At 71.7% G+C, this 24,222-nt stretch overlaps 3 protein-coding genes across 3 annotated transcripts; 1 reads left to right on the top strand and 2 right to left on the bottom strand.

Moving 5' to 3' along the window:
• Positions 1 to 1,848: 1,848 nt before the first annotated feature.
• Positions 1,849 to 8,694, bottom strand: BACC1 (BPTF associated chromatin complex component 1). The gene is made up of 6 exons (XM_087777770.1): positions 8,528 to 8,694; positions 5,976 to 6,070; positions 3,863 to 3,964; positions 3,602 to 3,777; positions 2,299 to 2,394; positions 1,849 to 2,144 (listed from the first exon to the last, which is right to left on the bottom strand). Exons 1-6 carry the CDS (start codon positions 8,546 to 8,548, stop codon positions 1,849 to 1,851), a joined length of 786 nt encoding a protein of 261 aa, XP_087633896.1. The 5' UTR covers positions 8,549 to 8,694.
• A 196-nt stretch (positions 8,695 to 8,890) lies between these two features.
• Positions 8,891 to 10,850, bottom strand: RNASEK (ribonuclease K). The gene is made up of 3 exons (XM_087777843.1): positions 10,634 to 10,850; positions 9,327 to 9,406; positions 8,891 to 9,227 (listed from the first exon to the last, which is right to left on the bottom strand). The coding sequence occupies exons 1-3, from the start codon at positions 10,709 to 10,711 to the stop codon at positions 9,089 to 9,091; spliced, it is 297 nt and encodes a 98-aa protein (XP_087633969.1). The 5' UTR covers positions 10,712 to 10,850; the 3' UTR covers positions 8,891 to 9,088.
• A 2,260-nt stretch (positions 10,851 to 13,110) lies between these two features.
• SLC2A4 (solute carrier family 2 member 4) lies at positions 13,111 to 22,734 on the top strand. Its single transcript, XM_087777849.1, has 11 exons — positions 13,111 to 13,146; positions 14,411 to 14,539; positions 15,021 to 15,181; positions 15,954 to 16,078; positions 16,183 to 16,298; positions 16,984 to 17,143; positions 18,075 to 18,256; positions 19,110 to 19,214; positions 20,629 to 20,730; positions 21,149 to 21,352; positions 22,258 to 22,734. Exons 1-11 carry the CDS (start codon positions 13,111 to 13,113, stop codon positions 22,717 to 22,719), a joined length of 1,782 nt encoding a protein of 593 aa, XP_087633975.1. The 3' UTR covers positions 22,720 to 22,734.
• The last annotated feature ends 1,488 nt before the right edge of the window (positions 22,735 to 24,222 follow it).

Raw genomic sequence — 24,222 nt, 5'->3', positions numbered from 1 at the left:
CCCACCCCCGCACCCCAACCCCCCCAGCACCCCCCACCCCCCCAACTGGGGGGTCACTGTGCCCCACCCCCCCCCAGCCCGGGGTCACCCCAATAAAGGCTCGAACCCGGTGCCCTGGCTGCGGGGGGGGGGGGGGGGGGGGAACTGGGACACCAGTTTGGGGGGGATGCAGGGACTGGGACACCAGTTTAGGGGGGACAGGGGACTGGGACACCAGTTTGGGGGGGACGGGGGACTGGGACACCAGTTTGGGAGGGACAGGGGACTGGGACACCAGTTTGGGGGGGACGGGGGACTGGGGCACCAGTTTAGGGGGGCACAGGGGACTGGGCCACCAGTTTGGAGGGGATGCAGGGACTGGTACACCAGTTTGGGAGGGACAGGGGACTGGGACACCAGTTTAGGGGGGGACAGGGGACTGGGACACCAGTTTGGGGGGGACTGGGACACCAGTTTGGGGGGGATGGGGGACTGGGATACCAGTATGGGGGGGAACAGGGACACCAGTTCGGGAAGACTGGGACACCAGTTTAGGGGGATGGGGGGGCACTGGGACACCAGTCTGGGAGGGGACATGAAGACACCAGTTTGGGGGGACTGGGACACCAGGTTTGCGGGGCATGGGGACACCAGTTTGGGGGACATGGGTGACTGGGACACCAGTTTGGGGGACACCAGTTTGGGAGGGACAGGGGACTGGGACACCAGTTTGGGGGGGACGGGGGACTGGGACACCAGTTTAGGGGGGGACGGGGGACTGGGACACCAGTTTGGAGGGGATGCAGGGGCTGGTACACCAGTTTGGAGGTGCATGGGGGACTGGGACACCAGTTGGGGGGGGCATGGGGGGACTGGTACACCAGTTTGGAGGTGCATGGGGGGACTGGGACACCAGTTTGGGGGGACACGGGTGACTGGGAGACCAGTTTGAGGGGGACTGGGACACCAGTTTGGGGGGGACGGGGGACTGGGATACCAGTATGGGGGGAACAGGGACACCAGTTCGGGAAGACTGGGACACCAGTTTAGGGGGATGGGGGGGCACTGGGACACCAGTTTGGGAAGACTGGGACACCAGTTTAGAGGGATGGGGGGGCACTGGGGCACCAGTCTGGGAGGGGACATGAAGACACCAGTTTGGGGGGACTGGGACACCGGGACACCAGTTTGCGGGGCATGGGGACACCAGTTTGGGGGACATGGGGGACTGGGACACCAGTTTGGGGGACACCAGTTTGGGAGGGACAGGGGACTGGGACACCAGTTTCAGGGGGGGGACACACATGGGGACACCAGTTTGGGGGACAGGGAGACCAGTTTGGGGGGACGGGGGGGACTGGGACACCAGTTTGGGGGGACGGGGGGGACTGGGACACCAGTTTGGAGGGGATGCAGGGACTGGGACACCAGTTTGGGGTGACTGGGACACCAGTTTGGGGAGACGCAGGACACGGTGACACTGGGGGGACCCCGACCTTTTAATGGGGGGGGGGGGACGACAAGGAGGGGGGGGGGTCCCCACTTCTGCCCCTCCCCCCAGCAGCCCTGGGGACCCCGGCACCACATGGGGGGGGGGGGGGAGGGGGCAAAATGGTCCCGGGGGGTGGGGGGGTCCCCAAAGGGGGGAGGGGGGTTTGGGGGGCTCTGGGGGTCCCCAAAGGGGTGGGGGTGGGGGCAGGGGGGTTTGGGGGTCCCCAAGGGGATTTGGGGGGCCCCAAGGGACCCCAAAACAGTGGGGGGAGGGGGGGTCCTAGGAGGTTTGGGGGGGCCGGGGGGATTTGGGGGGGCCCGGGGGGTTTGGGGGACCCCCAGGAGGTTTGGGGGGACCCCGGGGGGGTTGGGGGGGTCCTAGGGGGTTTTGGGCACCCCCCAGGGGTCTTGGGGGGGCCCGGGGGGGTTTGGGGGACCCCCATGAGGTTTGAGGGGACCCAAGGGGGTTTGGGGGGGGGGTGTCAGGGGGACCCTGGGGAGACCCCAGGGCTTTTGGGGGGGCTCAGGAGGTTTGGGGGGACCCCAGGGGGATTTGGGGGGCCCGGGGGTTGGGGGGGGACCCCAGGGGGTTTGGGGGGGCCCGGGGGGTTGGGGGGTCAGCAGGGGCCGGTCTCCGGGGGGGGCGGGCGTCCCCGCCTCGGGGTTCAGGCTGTCTGCAAAGAGGGAGAGCGGTGACAAAAAGGGGGGGGGGGACACACACACACACACACAACCCCAAGGTGCCCCCCTCCCCCCCCATTTTAGGGGCTCCCCAAGATTCTGGGGACCCCCCCCCCCAAGATCTTGGGGGCCCCCCCCCCCTCGTACCCTGGTCGAAGTTGAGCTTCTTGGCGGGGGGGGTCTCCCCGAGCCCCTCGATGTCCACCAGGTCCCCGGCCGCTTCGGCCTCGCCGAGGGTGGCATCTGGGGGGGGGGGGGGCCCCAAAAAATAAAGGGGGGGGGGGTGTCCCCAGAGGGGATGGGGGACCCCAGGGAGGGGATGGGGGGTCCCCAAAATAAAAGGGGGGGGGGGGGTCATAGGGACCCCAGAGGGGATGGGGGACCCCAGGGGGGGATGGGGGGACCCCAAAATAAAAGGGGGGGGGCAGGGAGGGGGACGGGACCCTGGGGGGGCAGGGGGTCCCCAAAATAAAAGGGGGGGGGTCATAGGGACCCCAGAGGGGATGGGGGACCCCAGGGAGGGGATGGGGGGACCCCAAAATAAAAGGGGGGGGCAGGGAGGAGGGGGGGACCCTGGGGGGATGGGGGGGTCCCCAAAATAAAAGGGGGGGCAGGGAGGAGGGGGGGACCCTGGGGGGGGCAGGGGGTCCCCAAAATAAAAGGGGGGGGGTCATAGGGACCCCAGAGGGGATGGGGGACCCCAGGGAGGGGATGGGGGGACCCCAAAATAAAAGGGGGGGGCAGGGAGGAGGGGGGACCCTGGGGGGGATGGGGGGTCCCCAAAATAAAAGGGGGGCAGGGAGGAGGGGGGGGACCCTGGGGGGGGCAGGGGGTCCCCAAAATAAAAGGGGGGGGTCATAGGGACCCCAGAGGGGATGGGGGACCCCAGGGAGGGGATGGGGGGACCCCAAAATAAAAGGGGGGGGCAGGGAGGAGGGGGGACCCTGGGGGGGATGGGGGGGTCCCCAAAATAAAAGGGGGGGGCAGGGAGGAGGGGGGGACCCCAAAATAAAAGTGGGGGGCAGGGAGGAGGGGGGACCCTGGGGGCGTCAGGGGGTCCCCAAAATAAAAGGGGGGGGCAGGGAGGAGGGGGGGTCCCCAAAATAAAAGGGGGGGGGGGTCAGGGGGTCCCCAGAGGGGAGGGGGACCCCAGGGGGGATGGGGGACCCCAAGGGGACATGGGGACCCCCAAAATAAAAGGGGGGGCAGGGAAGAGGGGGGACCCCAAAAATTAAAGGGGGGGTCAGGGAACCCCAGGGGAATGGGGGGGACCCCAAACTAAAAGGGGGGGGCAGGGAGGAGGGGGGGACCCTGGGGGGGTCAGGGGGACCCCGGGGGGGATGGGGGGACCCCAAAAATAAAAGGGGGGGGCAGGGAGGAGGGGGGGACCCCAGGAAGAAAAGGGTGGGGGGGGGGGGGGCACCCCAACACCCCCCCCCCTCCCCCCCACCTGCAACTCTCTGGTTCTCCCCGGGGGGGCCGGGGGGCTCCTGGGGGGTCGCCGGGGGGGCCCCAGTTTGGGGTCCCCCCCCCGCTTTGCGGGGTCCCTTTTTGGGGGAGTCGGCGGGGAGGGGCACCCCGCTGTCCTCGTAGGCTTTGCGCTTGGCCGTCGCCTTGATCTGAGCCCTGGGGGGGGGGGGGGGAAACTGGGGTGAATGGGGGGGGGGGTTGGGGTGCGGGGGGGGGGGGGGCACCCCAAAACCCCCCTTACACCGTGCGGTCCTTGATGAGGGCGCTGATGCGGTTCAGGTCCTCCCCGAAGCGCTTCACCGCCGCCCGGAGCAGCTCCAGCTCCGGCTCCGTCCATTTGGCGCTGGGGGGGGGTGGGGGGAGGGGTGGGGGGGTCAAAGGAGGGGGGGGGGACCCCACCCCCACAGCACCCCGAAAGTGGGGCCCATTGGGTGCCCCATAGCTCAGCCCCATGGGTATTGGGGGGGCTCCCGGGACCTACGGGTCCTGTAGGGACCCCGTGACCCCATAGGGACCCCTCAGACCCTATAGGCACCCCGTGACCCCAGAGGGAGCCCCACAGACCCTATAGGGACCCCATGAACCCATAGGGACCCCGTGACCCCATAGGGACCCCATGACCCCATAGGGACCCCGTGACCCCATAGGGAGCCCCTCAGACCCTATAGGGACCCCTCAGACCCTATAGGCACCCCGTGACCCCAGAGGGAGCCCCACAGACCCTATAGGGACCCCATGAACCCATAGGGACCCCGTGACCCCATAGGGAGCCCCTCAGACCCTATAGGGACCCCTCAGACCCTATAGGCACCCCGTGACCCCAGAGGGAGCCCCACAGACCCTATAGGGACCCCATGAACCCATAGGGACCCCGTGACCCCATAGGGAGCTCTTCGGACCCTATAGGGACCCCATGACCCCATAGGGACCCTGTGACCCCATAGGGACCCCTCAGACCCTATAGGGACCCCATGACCCCATAGAAAGCCCCACAGACCCCATAGGGACCCCTCAGACCCTATAAGGACCCTGTGACCCCATAGGGACCCTCAGACCCCATAGGGACCCTGTGACCCCATAGGGACCCCGTGACCCCATAGGGACCTCACAAGCCCCCCCAGCCCCATAGGGACCCCATAGGGATGCCAACACACCCTATAGAGCCCCCCCAAGTCCTATAGGGACCCCCAGGACCCCCCAGATCCTATAGGGACCCCCACAAACTCCCAAACCCCCCTCACCCAGCCGGGGAGGAGTCGGAGCCGGGGTCAGCTCCCCTATAGCACCCCAAAACACCCCATAGGCACCCCTGCGCACCCCATAGGGACCCCTACACACCCTATAGGCACCTCTGCGCACCCTATAGCACCCCAAAACACCCTATAGCACCCCAAAACACCCTATAGGCACCCCTGCGCACCCTATAGCACCCCAAAACACCCTATAGCACCCCAAAACACCCTATAGGTACCCCTACGCACCCTATAGCACCCCTGCACACCCTATAGGCACCCCAAAACACCCCATAGGCACCCCTGCACACCCTATAGCACCCCTGTGCACCCTATGGCACCCTAAAACACCCCATAGGCACCCCTACGCACCCTATAGCACCCCAAAACACCCTATAGGGACCCCTGCGCACCCCATAGGGACCCCTACGCACCCCATAGGCCCCCCTACGCACCCTATAGGCACCCCTACACACCCCATAGGCACCCCTGCGCACCCTATAGCACCCCAAAACACCCTATAGGCACCCCTGCGCACCCCATAGGGACCCCTGCGCACCCTATAGCACCCCAAAACACCCTATAGGGACCCCTGCGCACCCCATAGGGACCCCTGTGCACCCTGTAGCACCCCTATGCACCCTATAGCACCCCAAAACACCCTATAGGCACCCCAAAACACCCCATAGGCACCCCTGCACACCCTATAGCACCCCTACACACCCCATAGGCACCCCTGCGCACCCTATAGCACCCCAAAACACCCTATAGGGACCCCTGCGCACCCCATAGGGACCCCTGCGCACCCTATAGCACCCCAAAACACCCTATAGGGACCCCTGTGCACCCCATAGGCACCCCTGCGCACCCCATAGGGACCCCTGCGCACCCTGTAGCACCCCTACGCACCCTATAGCACCCCAAAACACCCCATAGCACCCTAAAACACCCCATAGGCACCCCTGCGCACCCTATAGCACCCCAAAACACCCTATAGGGACCCCTACGCACCCCATAGGCACCCCTGCGCACCCTATAGGGACCCCTGCGCACCCCACAGGCCCCCCCAAGCCCTATAGGCCCCCCGATCGCAGAGGGCCCCCGACGCCAGGCCCCGCTCACCCGGCCGGGGAGGAGTCGGAGACGGGGTGCAGCTGCATCGTCAGCTCCCCCAGCTTGGTGAAGGCTGCGCCCGCCGCCGAGAAGATCTCACCCACCTGCGGGGACCCGCAGCCTGAGGGCGCCGGCACTGGGACCAGTAAAGGCACTGGGACCGGCACTGGGACCGGCACTGGGACCAGCACCGGCACTGGGACCGGCACTGGGACCGGAACTGGGACTGGCACCGGCACTGGGACTGGCACTGGGACCGGCACTGGGACCAGCACCAGCACTGGGACCAGTACCGGCACTGGGACCGGCACCGGCACTGGGACTGGCACTGGGACCAGTACTGGGACCGGCACCGGGACCAGTACTGGGACCGGCACCAGCACTGGGACCAGTACCAGCACTGGCACCGGCACTGGGACCAGCACTGGGACCAGCACTGGGACCGGTACTGGCACTGGGACCGGCACTGGCACCAGCACTGGGACCGGCACTGGGACTGGCACCAGCACTGGGACCAGCACTGGGACCAGTACTGGCACTGGGACCGGCACTGGGACCGGCACCAGCACTGGGACCAGTACCGGCACTGGCACCGGCACTGGGACTGGCACTGGGACCGGTACTGGCACTGGGACCGGCACTGGGACCAGCTCCGGCACTGGGACTGGCACCAGCACTGGGACCAGCTCCGGCACTGGGACCGGCACTGGGACCGGCACTGGGACTGGCACTGGGACTGGGACCAGTACCGGCACTGGGACTGGCACCAGCACTGGGACCAGCTCCGGCACTGGGACCGGCACTGGGACTGGCACTGGGACCGGCACTGGGACTGGCACCAGCACTGGGACCAGTCCCGGCACTGGGAGTGGCACTGGGACCAGCACCAGGACCAGCACCGGCACTGGGACCAGCACTGGGACTGGGACCTGCACTGGGACTGGCACTGGGACCAGCACCAGCACTGGGACCGGCACCAGTACCAGGACTGGGGGACCAGCACCATACTGGGACTGTGCTGGGACTGGCACCAGCATCAGACCCTCACCAGCATCGGCACCGGCACCAGTACTGTACTGGGACCATACTGGGATCGGCACCAGTACCAGCACCAGCACCGTACCAGGGCTGTGCCAGGATCCACACCGGCACCAGTACCGGGACTGGGACCATACTGGGACCAGCACCGGCACTGGGATCATGCCAGGACCAGCACCAGTGCTCTACTGGGACTGTGCCGGCACCAAAACCAGTACTGGGACCAGCACCGGCTCCATACTGGGGCTGTAGCAGGACCAGTACTGGCACCAGGACCATACTGGGACCAGGACCAGCACCAGCACTGGGACTGGGACCAGTAACAGAGACCAGAGCCGGAACTGGGACCAGCAACAGGGACTGGGACACAAATGGGGACGGGGACTGGAACCAGGACCCAGAACTGGGACCAGGAGTTGAACTGGGACCAGAACCAACCCACTGGGACCCAAACTGGGATCTGGATGGATACTGGGACCCAGACTGGGACCAGAACCGGGACTGGGACCCAAACTGGGACCAGTACCGCCCAACTGGGACCCAAACTGGGACCAGAAACTGGGACCTGGCTGGATACTGGGACCAGAACTGGGACCCAAACTGGGACCGAGACCTGAACTGGGACCAGAACCGGGACTGGGACCAGGACTGGGACCCAAACTGGGACCAGTACCGCCCAACTGGGACCCAAACTGGGATCTGGATGGATACTGGGACCTGAACCGGGACCGGAACCGGGACTGGGACCCAAACTGGGACCAGTACCGCCCAACTGGGACCCAAACTGGGATCTGGATGGATACTGGGACCTGAACTGGGACCAGAACCGGGACTGGGACCCAAACTGGGACCAGTACCGCCCAACTGGGACCCAAACTGGGATCTGGATGGATACTGGGACCTGAACTGGGACCAGAACCGGGACTGGGACCCAAACTGGGACCAGTACCGCCCAACTGGGACCCAAACTGGGATCTGGATGGATACTGGGACCTGAACTGGGACCAGAACCGGGACTGGGACCCAAACTGGGACCAGTACCGCCCAACTGGGACCCAAACTGGGATCTGGATGGATACTGGGACCTGAACTGGGACCAGAACCGGGACTGGGACCCAAACTGGGACCAGTACCGCCCAACTGGGACCCAAACTGGGATCTGGATGGATACTGGGACCTGAACTGGGACCAGAACCGGGACTGGGACCCAAACTGGGACCAGTACCGCCCAACTGGGACCCAAACTGGGATCTGGATGGATACTGGGACCTGAACTGGGACCCAGACTGGGACCAGTACCCCCCACTGGACCCGAACTGGGCCCGGAACCCCCCGCGCTGGGCGCAGGCCCCGACCCGGACCCCAATGGGACCCGGACCCGCCCCCCACCGCGCCCCGAACCGGAAGTGGGTCCCTTTACCGGTACCGGAACCGGAAGAGCTCCCCCCTCGACTCCCCCCCCCCCCCTCCCCGAGCCCCGACCGATCCCGGAAACACCCGAAATCGCCCCAAAAAAGCCCCACCTTCGTCGACGCTGACGTCATCGCCCCCCTCCCCGGCCCCTCCGGCCGCCGCCGCCTCCGCTCCGGTTCCTCTATGATCGCGACCCGGCGGGACGCTCTGCCCCGCTCGCCTCTATGGTACCGCCGGCCGCCTTCTTTCTACCCCCCTCCGTAACCCCGCCCACCGCCCCAAGCCCCGCCCACCCCGGGCCCCAGCCAGCCCACAGCTCAGCTCAAAGCCCCCCCCACTTCCGCCTAGCGCGCCCCCCCTCCCGCGCCGCTCTACCCCTCCCTCTCTATGACCTTAACCCCTTCGCCCCCCAAAATTGGGGGTTCCCCCCCCAAAAAAAACCTCCCCCCCCCCCCAAAAACCACCATAACCGGTAGAGAACACCACGCTTTATTGGGGTGACTGGTCCATACTGGTCTGCGCCGTTGCGGGGAGAGGAAACCCGGTCCTCCGAGGTGGTTTCTGAGGGGGGGGGGGGGGGGGATGGGGGGTTCAATTGCGGGGTGCGGCCCCTTTAAATCGTCGTGGGGGGGGGGGGGGGGGGGGCCCCCCCCCGCGGGTTCGGGGGTCCCTCAGCGGACCATGTACTCCTTGCGCTTGTTGAGGCGCCCCTGGCAGAGGGAGAAGCCCCCCAAAATGGCGTAGAGCCCGGCGGCGATGAAGCAGTTGTAGCTGACCTGTTCGTAAAGGCGATAAATCCGTTCCGGGCCGCTGTGGGGGAGGGGGAGAAAAAAAAGGGTTAAGGAGGGGGGGAGGGGGGGGGTTTGGGGGGTGCTGAGCCCCCCACCCCCACCCCCGGTTTGGCCTCACTCTTTGAAGTCTTCCTCGGTGAAGGGGACGTCCTCGATGAGGGCGGCGGAGTGGACGTTGAAGAAGATGCCCAGGAGGAGCTGGAAAATGGGGGGGGGAGGGGGTGTTTGAGGGGGGGAGGGGGTGTTTGAGGGGGGAGGGGGTGTTTGAGGGGGGTGAGGGGGTGTTTGAGGGGGGAGGGGGTGTTTGAGGGGGGAGGGGGTGTTTGGGGGGGGGGGGGTGTTGAAAATGCCCAGGAGGAGCTGGAAAATGGGGGGGAGGGGGTGTTTGAGGGGGGGAGGGGGTGTTTGAGGGGGGGAGGGGGTGTTTGAGGGGGGGTGTTGAAAATGCCCAGGAGGAGCTGGAAAATGGGGGGAGGGGGTGTTTGAGGGGGGAGGGGGTGTTTGAGGGGGGGGTGTTGAAAATGCCCAGGAGGAGCTGGAAAATGGGGGGGAGGGGGTGTTTGAGGGGGGAGGGGGTGTTTGAGGGGGAGGGTGAGGGTTTGGAGGGGGGAGGGGGTGTTTGAGGGGGGAGGGGGGTTTGGGGGGAGGGGGGGTTGGGGGGAGGGGGTGTTGAAGAAAATGCCCAGGAGGAGCTGGAAAATGGGGGGGAGGGGGTGTTTGAGGGGGGAGGGGGGATTTGGGGGGAGGGGGAGGGTTTGGAGGGGGGAGGGGCTTTGGGGGGTTTGGGGGCAGAGGGGGGATTTGGAGGGGGAGGGGAGATTTGAGGGGGGTGGATTTGGGGCCCCCTGCCCCTCCCCCACGGGTGCAGGCAGGGTGAAGGGGGGTGGGGGTGGGGCAGCCCGGGGGAGGGGGGGGTGACTCAGGGGCACCTGAGGGGAAGTGGGGGATGGGGGGAGGGGGGTTGTGCCCCCCCCCCTTCCTGTGGGGCTGCAGCCCCCCAACTCCCAGCAGCCCCACAGGGACCCCCCACCCCCAGAAGCCCCCCCCCGGCCCCCCCAGCCCCACAGGGACCCCCCAGCCCCACAGAAGCCCCCCAGGCCCCCCCAGCCCCACAGGGACCCCCCAGCCCCCCAGAAGCCCCCCCAGCCCCACAGGGACCCCCCCAGCCCCCAGAAGCCCCCCCAGCCCCACAGAAGCCCCCCCAGCCCCATAGAAACCCCCCAGCAGCCCCCTTCCGCCCCCCCAGCCCCCAGGGACCCCCCAGCCCCCCAGGGACCCCCAGCCCCACAGGGACCCTCCCAGCCCCGCAGAAGCCCCCCCCAGGCCCCCAGGGACCCCCTCAGCCCCACAGAAGCCCCCCCCCCAGCCCCCCAGGGACCCCCCCAGCCCCCCAGACGCCCCCCCCAGGCCCCCCCGGCCCCTCACCAACATGACGACGCCCCAGGCGCTGAGGACGAGGCCGCAGGCCGCCATCTTGGGCCCGCAGCAGAGCAGCGAGGCCATGGCCGCGGGCGGCGGCGGCGGCGGCGCGGAGCTCCCGGAGCCGCTGCTGCGGGGCCGAGCCGGCGCAGCAGACTGACAGGCCACGCCCCCCTCCCCCCCGCGGCGCGGCCACGCCCCCTCCGCGCGTAACCCCGCCCCTCCCGGGCGTGGCCACGCCCACCCCCCCCCGGGCGCTACCACTGGAGGAGGAGGAGGTGGCGGAGGGGGAGGGGGAAGGGGAAGCGCCTGGGGCGTTGGCGTCACGGCAGGGGGCGGGGTCTGGTGGTTGGCCACGCCCCCCTCCCTGCCCGCAACCCACGCGTCTCCCTGCCTGTCCCCGTCCCTGCCTGTGCTGTGTCCCTGCCTGTCCCTGTCCCCCCCCCCCGTCCCTGCCTGTCCCCGTCCCTGCCTGCCCCTGCCTGTACCTGTCCCTGCCTGTCTCTCCTGTCCCCTGCCTGTCCCTGCCTGTCCCTGTCCCTGCCTGTCCCTGTCCCTGCCTGTCCCTGCCCCCCGCCCGTCCCTGCCTGTCCCCGGGCCTGCCTGCCCCTGCCTGTACCTGTCCCTGCCTGTACCCGTCCCTGCCTGTCTCTCCTGTCCCCTGCCTGTCCCTGTCCCCTCCCCCGCCTGCCCTGTGTCCCTGCCTGTACCTGCCTGTCCCTGTCCCCTGCCTGTCCCTGTCCCTGTCCCCTGCCTGTCCCTGTCCCCTGCCTGCCCCTGTCCCCTCCCCCGCCTGCCCTGTGTCCCTGCCTGTACCTGTCCCTGCCTGTCCCTTCGTGTCCCTGTCCCCTGCCTGACCCTGTCCCTGCCTGCGCCCGCCCCCCGTCCCTGCCTGTCCCGTGTTCCTGCCTCTCCCTGTCCCCTGCCTGCCCCTGTCCCCTGCCCGCCCCTGTCCCCTCCCCCGCCTGCCCTGTGTCCCTGCCTGTCCCTGTCCCTTCGTGTCCCTGTCCCCTGCCTGCCCCTGCCAGACCCTGCCTGTCCCCGTCCCCCCCCTCCCCCGCCTGCCCTGTGTCCCTGCCCGTCCCTCTCCCTGCCCCCCATGGCCCTGCCTGTCCCCGCCCCTCCCCCCCCCCCCCCCGAAGTATGACGCACCCCGTGCCGCCCCTGACGTCACACGTGCCGCTGAGTCACGGGCCCCTCCCCCATCGCCCGAAAAGGGGGAAAGGGGGGGGGGGGGAGGGGCAAACGAGCGCGCTGGCCCTTTAATTGCCCCTCCCCCCCCCCCCGGGGTCACATTGAGGGATTTGACATTTGAGGGCTATAAATAGGCGCCGCACGCGCCCTCCCCTCCCCCACCACCCCCCCGGGGAGACCCAAAGCGCCTGGGATCCCCCGCCCCTCCCCCCACCCAAGCCCCGCCCCCTCCCCGGGGGGTGGGTGGGGGAGGGGCGGTGACGTTTCAGCCCTATTTTCGGGCAAAACCCGGGCCAAATCGGGGGGGGGGGGGGGGAACCACGTGGGCGGCGGGGTCACGCGAGGACGTGGGGGTGGGGCCAGCCGGCTGCCCCTCCCCCCCCATTGGGGACCCAGGCGTCGGGGTGTCCCCTCCCCCCCCCACCCCCATAGGGGACCCACCCCCCACCGAGGGTGTGTGGGGGGGCGTGTCCTAAGCGGGGTGTGTGTGTGTCCGAGTGGGCGTGTCCCGGGCCAGGCCACGCCCCCCCGCCCCCCGGGACCCGCCGCCCGCCCCGCGCGCCCCCCACTCCGCTCCCGCCGCCGCCGCCGCCGCCGCTCCCGCCCCGCCGCTGGGGGGCGCCAGAGGACCCGCCCCTCCCCCCCCGCCGGCCCCTCCCCCCGCTGACCCCCACTGACCCCCCTGCCCCATAGCTGCCCCATAACTGCCCCCCCCGCCCCATAACTGCCCCCCCATAGCCCCCCATTGCCCCATAACTGCCCCCCGGACCCCCAACTGCCCCCCCCGCCCCATAACTGCCCCCCCCATAGACCCCCATTGACCCCCCCGCCCCATAACTGCCCCCCGGACCCCCAACTGCCCCCCATTGCCCCCCTGCCCCATAACTGCCCCCCCCATAGACCCCCATTGACCCCCCGCCCCATAACTGCCCCCCCGGACCCCCAACTGCCCCCCATTGCCCCCCCGCCCCATAACTGCCCCCCCATAGCCCCCCATTGCCCCATAACTGCCCCCCGGACCCCCAACTGCCCCCCCGCCCCATAACTGCCCCCCCATAGACCCCCATTGACCCCCCTGCCCCATAACTGCCCCCCGGACCCCCAACTGCCCCCCCGCCCCATAACTGCCCCCCCCCCAGACCCCCATTGACCCCCCCCCTGCCCCATAACTGCCCCCACCCCCCCCGGGAATCCCCCCGGGGGGCACTGCCCCTCCCCCCCCCATTAATTACACCCCTCCGGGTAATTAATTAATTAATTGCCCCCCGCCCCTCCCCCCCCCCCCCAAAATGCCCAGCGGGTTCCAGCAGATCCAGGAGGAGGAGGTACAGGGGGGAGGGGCAATTTGGGAGGGGGGAGGGGGTCACTTGGGGGTCCCGGGGGGGGGAGGGGCAATGGGGGGAGGGGCTTGGGAGGGGCACTTGGGGGTCCTGGGGGTGGGGGGTGGGGCACTTGGGGGGCAGAGGGATTGGGGGGGGCCCTGGCGTCCGGGACCCCCCCCTCCCCTCCCCCCCCCGGGACCCAGGCATCCGGACCCCCCTCCCCCCCCCCGGCGTCCGCGCGCTTTCCCAAATAAGGGGAATTTTTTTTCCGACATCGGGGGGGGGGGGAGGGAGTCGCGACTCCTGTCGCGACAGGGGACCCAGGCGTCCTTGGGGGGAGTCGGGTCGCACCGGGGAGGGGGGGCTGTTGTGGGGGAGGGGGGGCTCCCGGCCGCCCCTGGGGGCAGAGCGGGGGTGTGGCGGGGGTGGGGGGAGGGGCGGGCCCCCCCGCTGCCGGGGTTCCCTGATCCCGCCCCCAGCCCCTCCCCCCACCCCCCTGGACACGGGGGTTCCCCCAGCCCCTCCCCCCCCCCTTCCCAGAGCCCTGGGTCCCCCCATCCCATCCCCCACCCCCCCACCCAACGCCTGGGCCCCCCATCCCCCACCCCAGACCCCTGGGTCCCCCCCATCCCCCCTGGGGTCCCCCGTCCCCTCCCCCCACCCCCACCTGGGTCCCCCCCAATCTGACAGCCCATCCCCCCATCCCCCACCCCCCCCAGGGGTCCCCCCCCCCCTCCCCCCCATCCCCTCTCCCCCCACCCCCCGCTGGGGTCCCCCCAATCTGACCCCCCATCCCATCCCCCCCCCGGGATCCCCCATCCCCTCCCCCCATCCCCCACCCCCCCGGGGTCCCCCCCCCACCTGGGTCCCCCCCAATCTGACCCCCCATCCCATCCCCCCCCGGGATCCCCCATCCCCTCCCCCCATCCCCCACCCCCCCCCGGGGTCCCCCACCCCCCACCTGGGTCCCCCCCCAATCTGACACCCCCTCTCCCCCCATCCCCCCCCCCCATGATCCCCCATCCCCTCCCCCCATCCCCCACCCCCCCGGGGGTCCCCCACCCCCACCTGGGTCCCCCCCCAATCTGACCCCCCTCCCCCCATCCCTTCCCCCCCCGGGGGTCCCCCACCCCCTCCCCCCCATCCCCTCCCCCCACCCCCCCGCCGGGGTCCCCCCCCCCCGAATCTGACCCCCCACCCCCTCCCCCCACCCCCCCGCCGGGGTCCGTCCCCCCCCAGTCTGACCCCCCACCCCTCCCCCCCCCAGGAGGAGGAGGCGGCGGCCCCCCGGGGGGGGGAGGGGCTGACCCCCACCCTGGCCCTCGCCGTCTTCGCCGCCACCCTGGGCTCCCTCCAGTTCGGCTACAACGTGGGGGTCATCAACGCCCCCCAGAAGGTACCGGGCCCGACCCGGGGGTGCCCCTCCCCCACCCCGGGGAGCCCCCCCCTCCCCCCCATGGGGGCCCCCCGGACCCCTAAGTCCCCCCATCCCCCCAGACCCATGGATGCCCCCCAGACCCATGGGTGCCCCCCTCAGACCCCTAAGTGCCCCCTCAGACCCCTAAATGCCCCCCTCCCCCACCCATGGGTGCCCCCCTGGACCCCTAAGTGCCCCCCCAGATCCATGGGTGCCCCCCAGACCCCTAAGTGCCCCCCGGACCCCTAAGTGCCCCCCCAGACCCATGGGTGCCCCCAGACCCCTAAGTGCCCCCCACCCATGGGTGCACCCTCAGACCCCTAAGTGCCCCCCTCCCCCCCATAGGTGCCCCCCTCAGACCCCTAAGTACCCCCCGGACCCCTAAGTGCCCCCCCAGCCCCCCAGGTGGGTGCCCCTCCCCCCCAACGGGTGGGTGCCCCTCCCCTCCCCCCCCCCCCAGGTGCTGGGGGGGGGGTACACCGTCACGTGGACGCGGCGCTGGGGCTCCCCCCCGCCCCCCCCCACCCTCGCCGACCTCTGGGCCCTCTCGGTCGCCATCTTCTTGGTGGGGGGCATGGCCGCCGCCCCGGCCGTGGGGGAGCTGGCCGACCGGCTGGGCAGGTGGGCGGGGCCTCGGGGGGGCGGGGTCTGGGGGGCGGGGCCTCGGGGGGCGGGGTCACGGGGGTGGGGTCACTGGGGGGGAGGTGTCACAGGTGTGGGGGTGCACGGAGGCTTCTGTGGGGGCGGGGCTTAATGGGGAGGGGTCTGGGGGTGGGGCTTATGGGGCGGGGCTTCGGGGGAGGGGTCACAGGGGGAGGGGTCACAGGGGAAGGGTCATGGGGTGGGGGTACTGGGGGAGGGGGTGCATAGTGGCTTGGGGCGGGGCTTAAGGGGGAGGGGTCTGGGGCTTATGGGGCGGGGTCTGGGGGTGGGGCTTATGGGGGCGGGGCTTCGGGGGAGGGGTGACAGGTGAGGGGCTGCTGAGGTGGGGAGGGGGTGGGGCTTAATGGGGAGGGGTCTGGGGTGGGACACAAGGAGGAGAGGTTTGGGGCGGGGCTTAAGGTGAGAAGCTTTGGGGGTGGGGCTTAAGGGAAGGGGCCTGGGTGGGGCTAAAAGGGGGAGGAGCTTGGGGTGGGGCTTAAAGGGGTGGGGGTTTGGAGGGGTGGGGTCAAGGAGGGGGCGGGGCTGCAGGGGAGGGGCCATGGTGGGCAGTGTGGCAGCTTCCCGGTGGGTGGGGCTTAATGGGGCAGGGCTGGGGAGGGGGCTGGGTCATAGCCAGGGTGGGGCGTGGCCAACGGATGGGCGTGGCCAGCAGGGTGAGTGGGTGTGGCTAAAGGAGGAAGGGGGCGTGGTCACCACCCCGTGGCCTCGCCTTCCCCCCCCCCCCTCGCAGGAAAGGCGCCCTATTGGCCAGCAACGGGCTGGCCGTGGTGGGCGGGGCCCTGATGGGCGGGGCCAAGCTGGGCCCCACCTACATCCTCATCATCATTGGCCGCTTCGTCGTCGGCGCCTACTCAGGTACCGCCCCTTAAAGGGGCAGCGCCCCCGCTTCTGGGGCAGGGGCGGGGTTTCGGCGGGAGGGGGGCGTGGCCAGCGGTGACCCCGCCCCCTCCCCCCCGCAGGCCTGGCCTCGGGATTGGTCCCCATGTACGTGGGGGAGATCGCCCCCACCCGCCTGCGGGGGGCCCTGGGCAGCCTCCACCAGCTCGGCATCGTCTGCGGCATCCTGGGGGCGCAGGTGGGGGAGGGGCGGGGGGAGGGGCCGGGGGGAGGGGCCGGGGGGAGGGGCCCGGGGGGGTGGGGAGAGACGGGGGGGGGGGGTGCCTGGGGGGGGGGGGGGCGGGGGTAAAGGGGGGGAATCTGGGGGGTATTGGGGGGAGGGGCATGGGGGAGGGGCCTGAGGGGTCGGGGGGGAGGGGCCCGGGGGGGGGCCCGGGGGGGGGCGGGGGTAAAAGGGGGGAATCGGGGGGTATTGGGGGGAGGGGCATGGGGGAGGGGCCTGAGGGGTCGGGGTCGGGGGGAGGGGTCCGGGGGGTGGGGAGAGACCTAGGGGGAGGGGGCCTGGGGGGAATTGGGGGGTAAAGGGGGGAGGGGCAGGGGTATGGGGGGAGGGGCGGAGGGGAGGGGTCCGGGGGGTGGGGAGAGACCTGGGGGGGGTAGAGGGGCATGGGGGAGGGGTCTGAGGCGTCGGGGGGGGGAGGGGCCCGGGGGGTGGGGGGGTGGGGAGAGACCTGGCAGGGGTATGGGGGGAGGGGCGGGAAGTGGGGGGTATTGGGGGAGGGGAGGGCGGCGGGGCGCGGCGACCACGTCATGTCGCGATATATCGCGCCGCCCGGCGGCCTACCGCGACCTGTGGCGACATGGCGCGCCCTATCGCCGCCCTATCGCGACCCTATCGCGACCCGCCGCCCCGCCCCCCGCAGGTGCTGGGGCTGGGGGCGTTGCTGGGGACGGTGGGGGCGTGGCCGGCGCTGCTGGGGGTGGGGCTGCTCCCGGCCGCCCTCCAGCTGCTGCTGCTGCCGCTCTGTCCCGAGAGCCCGCGGTACCTCCTGGCCCGGGGGCAGCGCGCCCGCGCCCGCCGCGGTGAGCCCCTCCCCCTCCCCCTCCCCCCGCCCCTCCCCCTCCCCCCGCCCCTCCCCCCCTCCCTTCAGCCCCTCCCCATCCATCCTCTCCGCCCCCCACCCCCCACCCCGAAGGGCGCAGGGAGGCTGCCCCTCCCCCTCTAACGCCGCCTCTCTCCCCCCCCACCCCCCGCCCCGCGTGTCTGTCTGTCCGTCCCTCCCCGTGTCCGCGCCCCCCTGTCCGTCCGTCTGTCCCCCGTCCCCCCGCCCATCCGTCCGTCCGTCCCCCTGTCCACCCGTCCGTCCGTTCCCCCTCCCTCCCTCCCCCCGTCCGTCCGTCCCCCATCCCCCGGTCCGTCCGTCCCCCTGTCCACCCGTCCGTCCGTCCCCCATCCCCCCGTCCGTCCCCCCGTCCACCTGTCCGTCCATTCCCCCTCCCTCCCTCCCCCCATCCGTCCGTCCCCCCTCCCCCCGTCCGTCCCCCCCGCCCACCCCCGCCCACCTGTCCCCCATCCCCCCTCCGTCCGTCCGTCCCTCCCTCCATCCTTTCCTTGCCTGTCCATTTGTCTGTCCCCCCTCCCTCCGTCCGTCCGTCCCTCATCCCCCCCCATCCATCTGTCCGTCCGTCCCTTGCCTGTCCATTTGTCCCTCCCTCCCTCCGTCCGTCCCTCCATCCTTTCCTTGCCTGTCCGTCCGTCTGTCCCTCCGTCCATCCCTCTGTCCCTCATCCCCCCATCTGTCCGTCCGTCTGTCCCGGCTCCCTCCATCTGTCCGTCCTTTCCTTCCCTGTCCATTTGTCCGTCCGTCCCCGCCCCCCCCCGTCCGTCCGTCCGTCCGTCCGTCCCCGGGCCCCCCCCCGTCCGTCCGTCCGTCCGTCCGTCCGTCCCCGGGCCCCCCCCCCGTCCCTCGGCCCGCCCCCTCTGTGTCCGTCCGTCCGTCCGTCCGTCCGTCAGGCCTGGCGCGGCTGATGGGGGCGGAGGCGGCGGAGGCGGGGCTGGCGGCGATGGAGGCGGAGCTCCAGGGCCCCGCCCCCAGGGTGGGGCTGCTCCAGCTCTGCCGCTGCCCCGCCTACCGCCAGCCCCTGCTGGTCACCCTGCTGCTGCAGCTGGCCCAGCAGCTCTCGGGCATCAACGCGGTGAGGGCGGGGCCACGGGGGGGGGCGGGGCCTGAGGGGGGGGGGGCCGGAGGGGGGGGGGGCTTGGGGCGGGGGCAATGGGGAGGGGCCGCTGGTGGCCGCCGGCCTCCAGCCACGAGGGAGGAGGGTGGGGAGGGCGTGGTCTGAGGGGGCGTGGTCTGAGGGGGTCGTGGCCTAAGAGGCGCATGGCCTCACTGGGTGCGGTCTGAGTGGGTGGGGCCGCAAGGGGGCGGGGCCAATGGGGAGGGGCTGCTTCTGGCCATCAGCCTCCAGCTGCCAAGGAGGATGGAGAGGGCGTGGTGTGAGGGGGGGCGTGGTGTGAGGGGGCGTGGTCTAAGGGGGCTAGGGCCCCGAGGGGCGGGGCTTCGGGGGTGGAGTCTTAAGGGGAGGGGTCTCAAGGGGGCGGGGCTTTGGGCAGGGCCAATGGGGAGGGGCTGCTGGTGGCCGTCGGCCTCCAGCTGCCTGGGAGGAGGATGGGGAGGGCGTGGTCCGAGGGGGCGTGGTCTGAGGGGGGCGGTGGCCTCACTGGGTGGGGTCTGAGTGCGTGGGGCCTCAAGGGGGCGGGGCCAATGGGGAGGGGCCGATGGTGGCCGTCGGCCTCCAGCCATGAGGGAAGAGGATGCGGAGGGTGTGGTCGGAGGGGGCGTGGCCTAAGAGGGGCGTGGCCACAACGGGTGGAGTCTAAAGAGGTGGGGCCTCATGTGGGGTGTGGTCAGTTGTGGGAGGAGCCACAGGGCAGGGCCTGCGAGGGTGTGGCCTTGATCTTTAAGGCGCGGCAAGGGGCAGGGCTGGAAGGGGGCGTGGCCGGCAGGAGGGGGGCGTGTCCTGACGCCGACCCCGCCCCCCCCTCCAGATCTTCTACTACTCGACGGCCATCTTCGAGGGGGCGGGGCTGACGCAGCCCGCCTACGCCACCATCGGGACGGGCGTGGTCAACGTGGCCGCCACCGCCCTGTCGGTGAGCCCCGCCCCCGCCCCGCCCCCTCCCCCGCTGTCGTCACCGAGCTGTCACTCACCCCCTGTCCCCAGGGGGCCACCGGTTGCCACGGCGACCCCGCGACGTCCCCGCGGTGGCGGCGGTCCCGGTGTCCCCGTGACGTCCCCGTGGCGGTGGCAGGGGTGGTGGGGTCCCCACGGTGTCCCCACGGTGTCCCTGTGGGGGTGGTGGCGGCGGTGGCGGTGTCCCCGTGGCGGTGTGCGGGCGCCGGTGGTGCTGGTGGAGCGGTGTCCCCATGGGGTGGTGGTGGCGGTGTCCCCGCGGGGGTGGCGGCGTCCCCATGTCCCTGCGGTGGTGGCGGCGGTGTCCCCGTGGCGGTGTGCGGCGTGCAGGTGGTGCTGGTGGAGCGGTGTCCTCGTGGGGGTGGTGGCGGTGGCGGTGTCGCTTGCGGGGGTGGTGGCGTCCCTGTGACGGCGGTGGTGCGGCCACGGCGGTGTGCGGGCGCCGGTGGTGCTGGTGGAGCGGTGTCCCTGTCGGGGTGGCGGGGGTGGCGGCGTCCCCATGTCCCTGTGGCGGTGGTGGCGGTGTCCCCACAGCGGTGGCAGTGGGGGGTGGCGGTGTCCCTGCGGTGGTGGCGGTGTCCCCGTGGCGGTGTGCGGCGCGCAGGTGGTGCTGGTGGAGCGGTGTCCTCGTGGGGGTGGTGGCGGTGGCGGTGTCCTTGCGGGGGTGGTGGCGTCCCTGTGACGGCGGTGGTGCGGCCACGGCGGTGTGCGGGCGCTGGTGGTGCTGGTGGAGCGGTGTCCCCATGGGGTGGTGGTGGCGGTGTCCCCGCGGGGGTGGCGGCGTCCCCATGTCCCTGCGGTGGTGGCGGCGGTGTCCCCGTGGCGGTGTGCGGGCACCGGTGGTGCTGGTGGAGCGGTGTCCCTGCGGGGGTGGCGGCGGCGGTGTCCCTGTGGGGGTGGCGGTGTCCCCGTGGCGGTGTGGGGCGCGCAGGTGTTGCTGGGGGAGCGGTGTCCTCGTGGGGGTGGTGGTGGCGGTGTCCCCGCGGGGGTGGCGGCGTCCCCATGTCCCTGCGGTGGTGGCGGCGGTGTCCCCACAGCGGTGGCAGTGGAGGGTGGCGGTGTCCCCGCGGCGGTGTGCGGCACGCAGGTGTTGCTGGTGGAGCGGTGTCCCCATGGGGTGGTGGTGGCGGTGTCCCTGCGGTGGCAGTGGGGGGTGGCGGCGTCCCCATGTCCCGGTGGCGGTGGCGGGGCGGCGGCGGCGTCCCCATGTCCCGCTGGCGGCGGCGGCGGCGCGGCCATGGCGGTGCGCGGGCGGTGCTGGTGGAGCGGCGTCCCCGCGGGGGTGGTGGCGGCGGCGGTGTCCCCATGGGGTGGCCCCGGCGGCGTCGCCGCGGCGGCGGCGGCGGCGCGGCCATGTCGGTGTGCGGGCGCAGGTGGTGCTGGTGGAGCGGGCGGGGCGGCGGGCGCTGCAGCTGGCCGGGCTCCTGGGGATGATGGGCTGCGCCCTCACCCTCACCCTCGCCCTCAACCTCCAGGTGAGCCCCGCCCCCGCCCCGCCCCCGCCCCCCCACATCCCCCTCTCCCCTCCCCCACCCACGCCCCTCCCCCCCCGACCGATTCGGGGTCCCCTCCCCCCAGGGCGGGGGGCCGCTGAGCCTGGCCTCGGTCCTGGGGTCCCCCTCCCCCCAAATCCCCCCCCAATCCCCCCTCCCCCACTCCCCACCCCTCCCCCACCCCCGCCCCTCCCCCTGACCGATCCGGGGTCCCCTCCCCCCAGGGCGGGGGGCCGCTGCGGGGGGCGCCGAGCCTGGCCTCGGTCCTGGGGTCCCCCTCCCCCCAAATCCCCCCCAATCCCCCCTCCCCCACCCCCCAGCCCCCAAATCCCCCTCCCCCCACCCCTCCCCCACCCCCGCCCCTCCCCCCCCCGACCGATCCGGGGTCCCCTCCCCCCAGGGCGGGGGGCCGCTGCGGGGGGCGCTGAGCCTGGCCTCGGTCCTGGCCTTCGTGGGCTTCTTCGAGGTGGGGCCGGGCCCCATCCCCTGGTTCGTGGGGGCGGAGCTCTTCGGGCAGGGGCCCCGCCCCTCCGCCATGGCGCTGGCCGCGCTGGCCAACTGGGCCGCCAACTTCGCCGTGGCCATGGCCTTCCCCGCCCTGCAGGTGGGTGGGGGAGGGGGGATTGGGGGGGGGCAAGAAGGGGGTGGGGCAAATTGGGGGGGGGGGGTGAGGGGGGATGGGTGCGCGAGGGGGGATGGGCGCGAGGGCGAGGCCTGGCCAATTGGGCCACCACGTTGGCCGTGGCCGTGGCCCCCCTCTGCCCTGCTGGGGGGGGGGGAGGGGTGGGGCAAATGGAGGTGGGGGAGGGGAAATGGGGGGGTGGGGGAAATGGGGGGGCGAGGACGAGGGGGGGTGGGGGTGCGGGGGGGTGCAAGGGTGCGGGAAAGGGGGTGCAAGGGGGGGAGGGGTGTGGGAAGGTGGGGGGAGGGGGGTGCAAGGGGGAGGAGGGGCGTGCGAAGGTGGGGGGAGGGGCGTGCGAAGGTGGGGGAGGGGGGTGCAAGGGGGGAGGGGCGTGCGAAGGTGGGGGGATGGGGGTGCAAGGGGGGAGGGGCGTGCAAAGGTGGGGGGAGGGGGTGCAAAGGGGGGAGGGGCGTGCAAGGGTGGGGGGATGAGAAATGGGGGTGCAAGGGGGGAGGGGCGTGCGAAGGTGGGGGGAGGGGCGTGCGAAGGTGGGGGAGGGGCGTGCGAAGGTGGGGGGATGGGGGTGCAAGGGGGGAGGGGCGTGCAAAGGTGGGGGGAGGGGGGTGCGAAGGGGGAGGGGGGTGCAAGGGTGGGGGGATGAGAAATGGGGGTGCAAGGGGGGAGGGGCGTGCAAGGGGAGGGGGAGGGGCCTTTTGTGTGGCCCCTCCCCCTCCATTCCCCCTCTTCCCCCCACCATTCCCCCCCTCCCCCCTCCTTCCCCCCCTCCCCCTTGGTTCCCCCCCTCCCCCCGAGGTTTCTCCCCTCCCCCCCCCGGGGTTTGGGGGTGCCCCCTCCCCCCTCACCCCCCCTCCCCTCCCCCCCCCCAGCGGGCCCTGGGCCCCTTCGTCTTCCTCCTCTTCGCGGGGCTGCTGGGGGCCTTCGCCCTCTTCACCTTCCTGCGGGTGCCCGAGACCCGGGGCCGCCCCTTCGCCGCGGGGGGGGGACCCCAAAACCGGGGACCCCCCCTCGCCCCCCCCCCCCTCCGCCCCTCCCCCGAGAAAGACGCCACCGAGCTCCGCCGCCTGGCGGGGGGGGGCGGGGAGGGGGAGGAGGAGGAGGAGGAGGCCTGGGGGGGGGGGTGTCCCCCGAATTTGGGGTCCCCCCACCCTGAAATACTTGGGGGGGGGGGGGCCCAGGGGGGTTTTGGGGTCCCCCCCCACACCCCTAAATTTAGGGGGTCTCACCCCAAAATTGGGGGTCCCCCCCCACCCCATAAAGACGCGGGGGGGGGGGGGCACCCGGGGGGGGTTTGGGGACCCCCTCCCAAATTTGGGGTCCCCCCACCCTGAAAGATTTGGGGTGGGGGGGGTCCCCTAGGGATTTTGGGGGGCCCCACCCACCTGCACCCCTAATTTAGGGGGGGGTCTCACCCCAAATTTGGGGTCCCCCCCCCCCCAAAAACCGGGGGGGGGGGGGTTGGGGCCCCCCCCCCCCCCCCCAAGTGGATTTTTGGGGGGGGGGAGGGGCTGCACTTTTGGGGTCCCCCCCCTCCAAGCGTTTTGGGGGGGGGGGGCCCTGGGGGTTTTGGGGGGGCCCCCCCCGAGGGGTTGGGGGGAGGGGGTGGATTTTGGGCCCCCCCCCCCCCCCCCAAATCGCGGCTGCCTGTACATAAACGCTGAGCCCGACCCCGCCTCCCGCTCGTCTGTGGGGGGGGGGGCACCCCAAAACGGGGGGAGGGGAACTTGGGGGGACCCCGGTACCAAAGGGAGCCCCCGCAGCTGTCAATCAAGAGCCCCCCCAGGGGGTCTAAGCCCCCCCAGCTGTCAATCAAAACCCCCCCGGGGGGGGGGTTTGAGCCCCCTTAGAGCCCCCCAGCTGTCAATCACCAACCTCAGGGCCCCCCAGCTGTCAATCAAAAGCCCCCGGGGGGGGTGTAAGCCCCCCAGCTGTCAATCAAGAGTCCCCCAACTGTCAATCAACAGCCCCCAGCGGGGTCCCAGATCCCCCCAGCTGTCAATCAAACCCCTCCAGGGGGGTCTAATGCCCCCCAGCTGTCAATCAAAAGCCCCCAGAGGATTTAAGCCCCCCCAGCTGTCAATCAAAGGCCCCGGGGGGGGTCCGAGCCCCCCTTAGAGCCCCCCAGCTGTCAATCAAAAGCCCTAAGGAGGGGTCCCAGAGCCCCCCAGCTGTCAATCACCAACCTCAGGGCCCCCCCCCAACTGTCAATCAAAAGCCCCCAGCGGGGTCCCAGGGCCCCCCAGCTGTCAATCACCAGCCCGGGGGGGGGGGAGGTCCCAAACCCCTTCACACCCCACCCCCCCCACCCAAACCCCAACAACAAAGGGGTGGGGGGGGGGGGTCTCACCGAGCACCCTCTGAGGGGGGCGAAGCCGGGGGGGAGCCGGGGCTGAGGGGGGGCGAAGCCGCGGAGCGCCCTGAGGCGGCTCCGTCCCCGCCGCCGCCGCCGTTGTGTGAGGAGCGGGGCGCTCACGACCGCCCCGGCCCCGCCCACTCCCCTTTTTTTTTTCCCGCCCTTTCACCTCATTGGCTGAACCGCCGTAACGCCCGCCCCCCTCTCACCTAACGCGGGCGGGGATTGGGCGGCGGCCGCGTGGCCGGCACGTGGCGCGGAGGGGAGGAGGGAGGGGGGGGGGTGCTGGAGCGAGCGGCGCGGCGCATGCGCAGGCCGCGCCCCCCCCGCGAGGTTAATTTGCATAGGGGGCGGTGCTTGAGCGAGCTACGCGGAGCTCATTTGCATAACGGGCGAGGCCGCCGAGGCACCGCCCACCCGCCCGGCCAAGATGGCGGCGCACGCGCGCTGCCGTCCCTTCGCGTGGGGGCGTGGCCGAGCG

Source organism: Nipponia nippon, unplaced genomic scaffold (genome assembly GCF_047370975.1).
Source record: "Nipponia nippon isolate SJK-2023a ecotype South Korea unplaced genomic scaffold, ASM4737097v1 scaffold_41, whole genome shotgun sequence".
In the NCBI taxonomy this organism is placed as follows: Eukaryota; Metazoa; Chordata; class Aves; order Pelecaniformes; family Threskiornithidae; genus Nipponia; species Nipponia nippon.
This window is presented reverse-complemented; position numbering and strand designations above follow the sequence as displayed.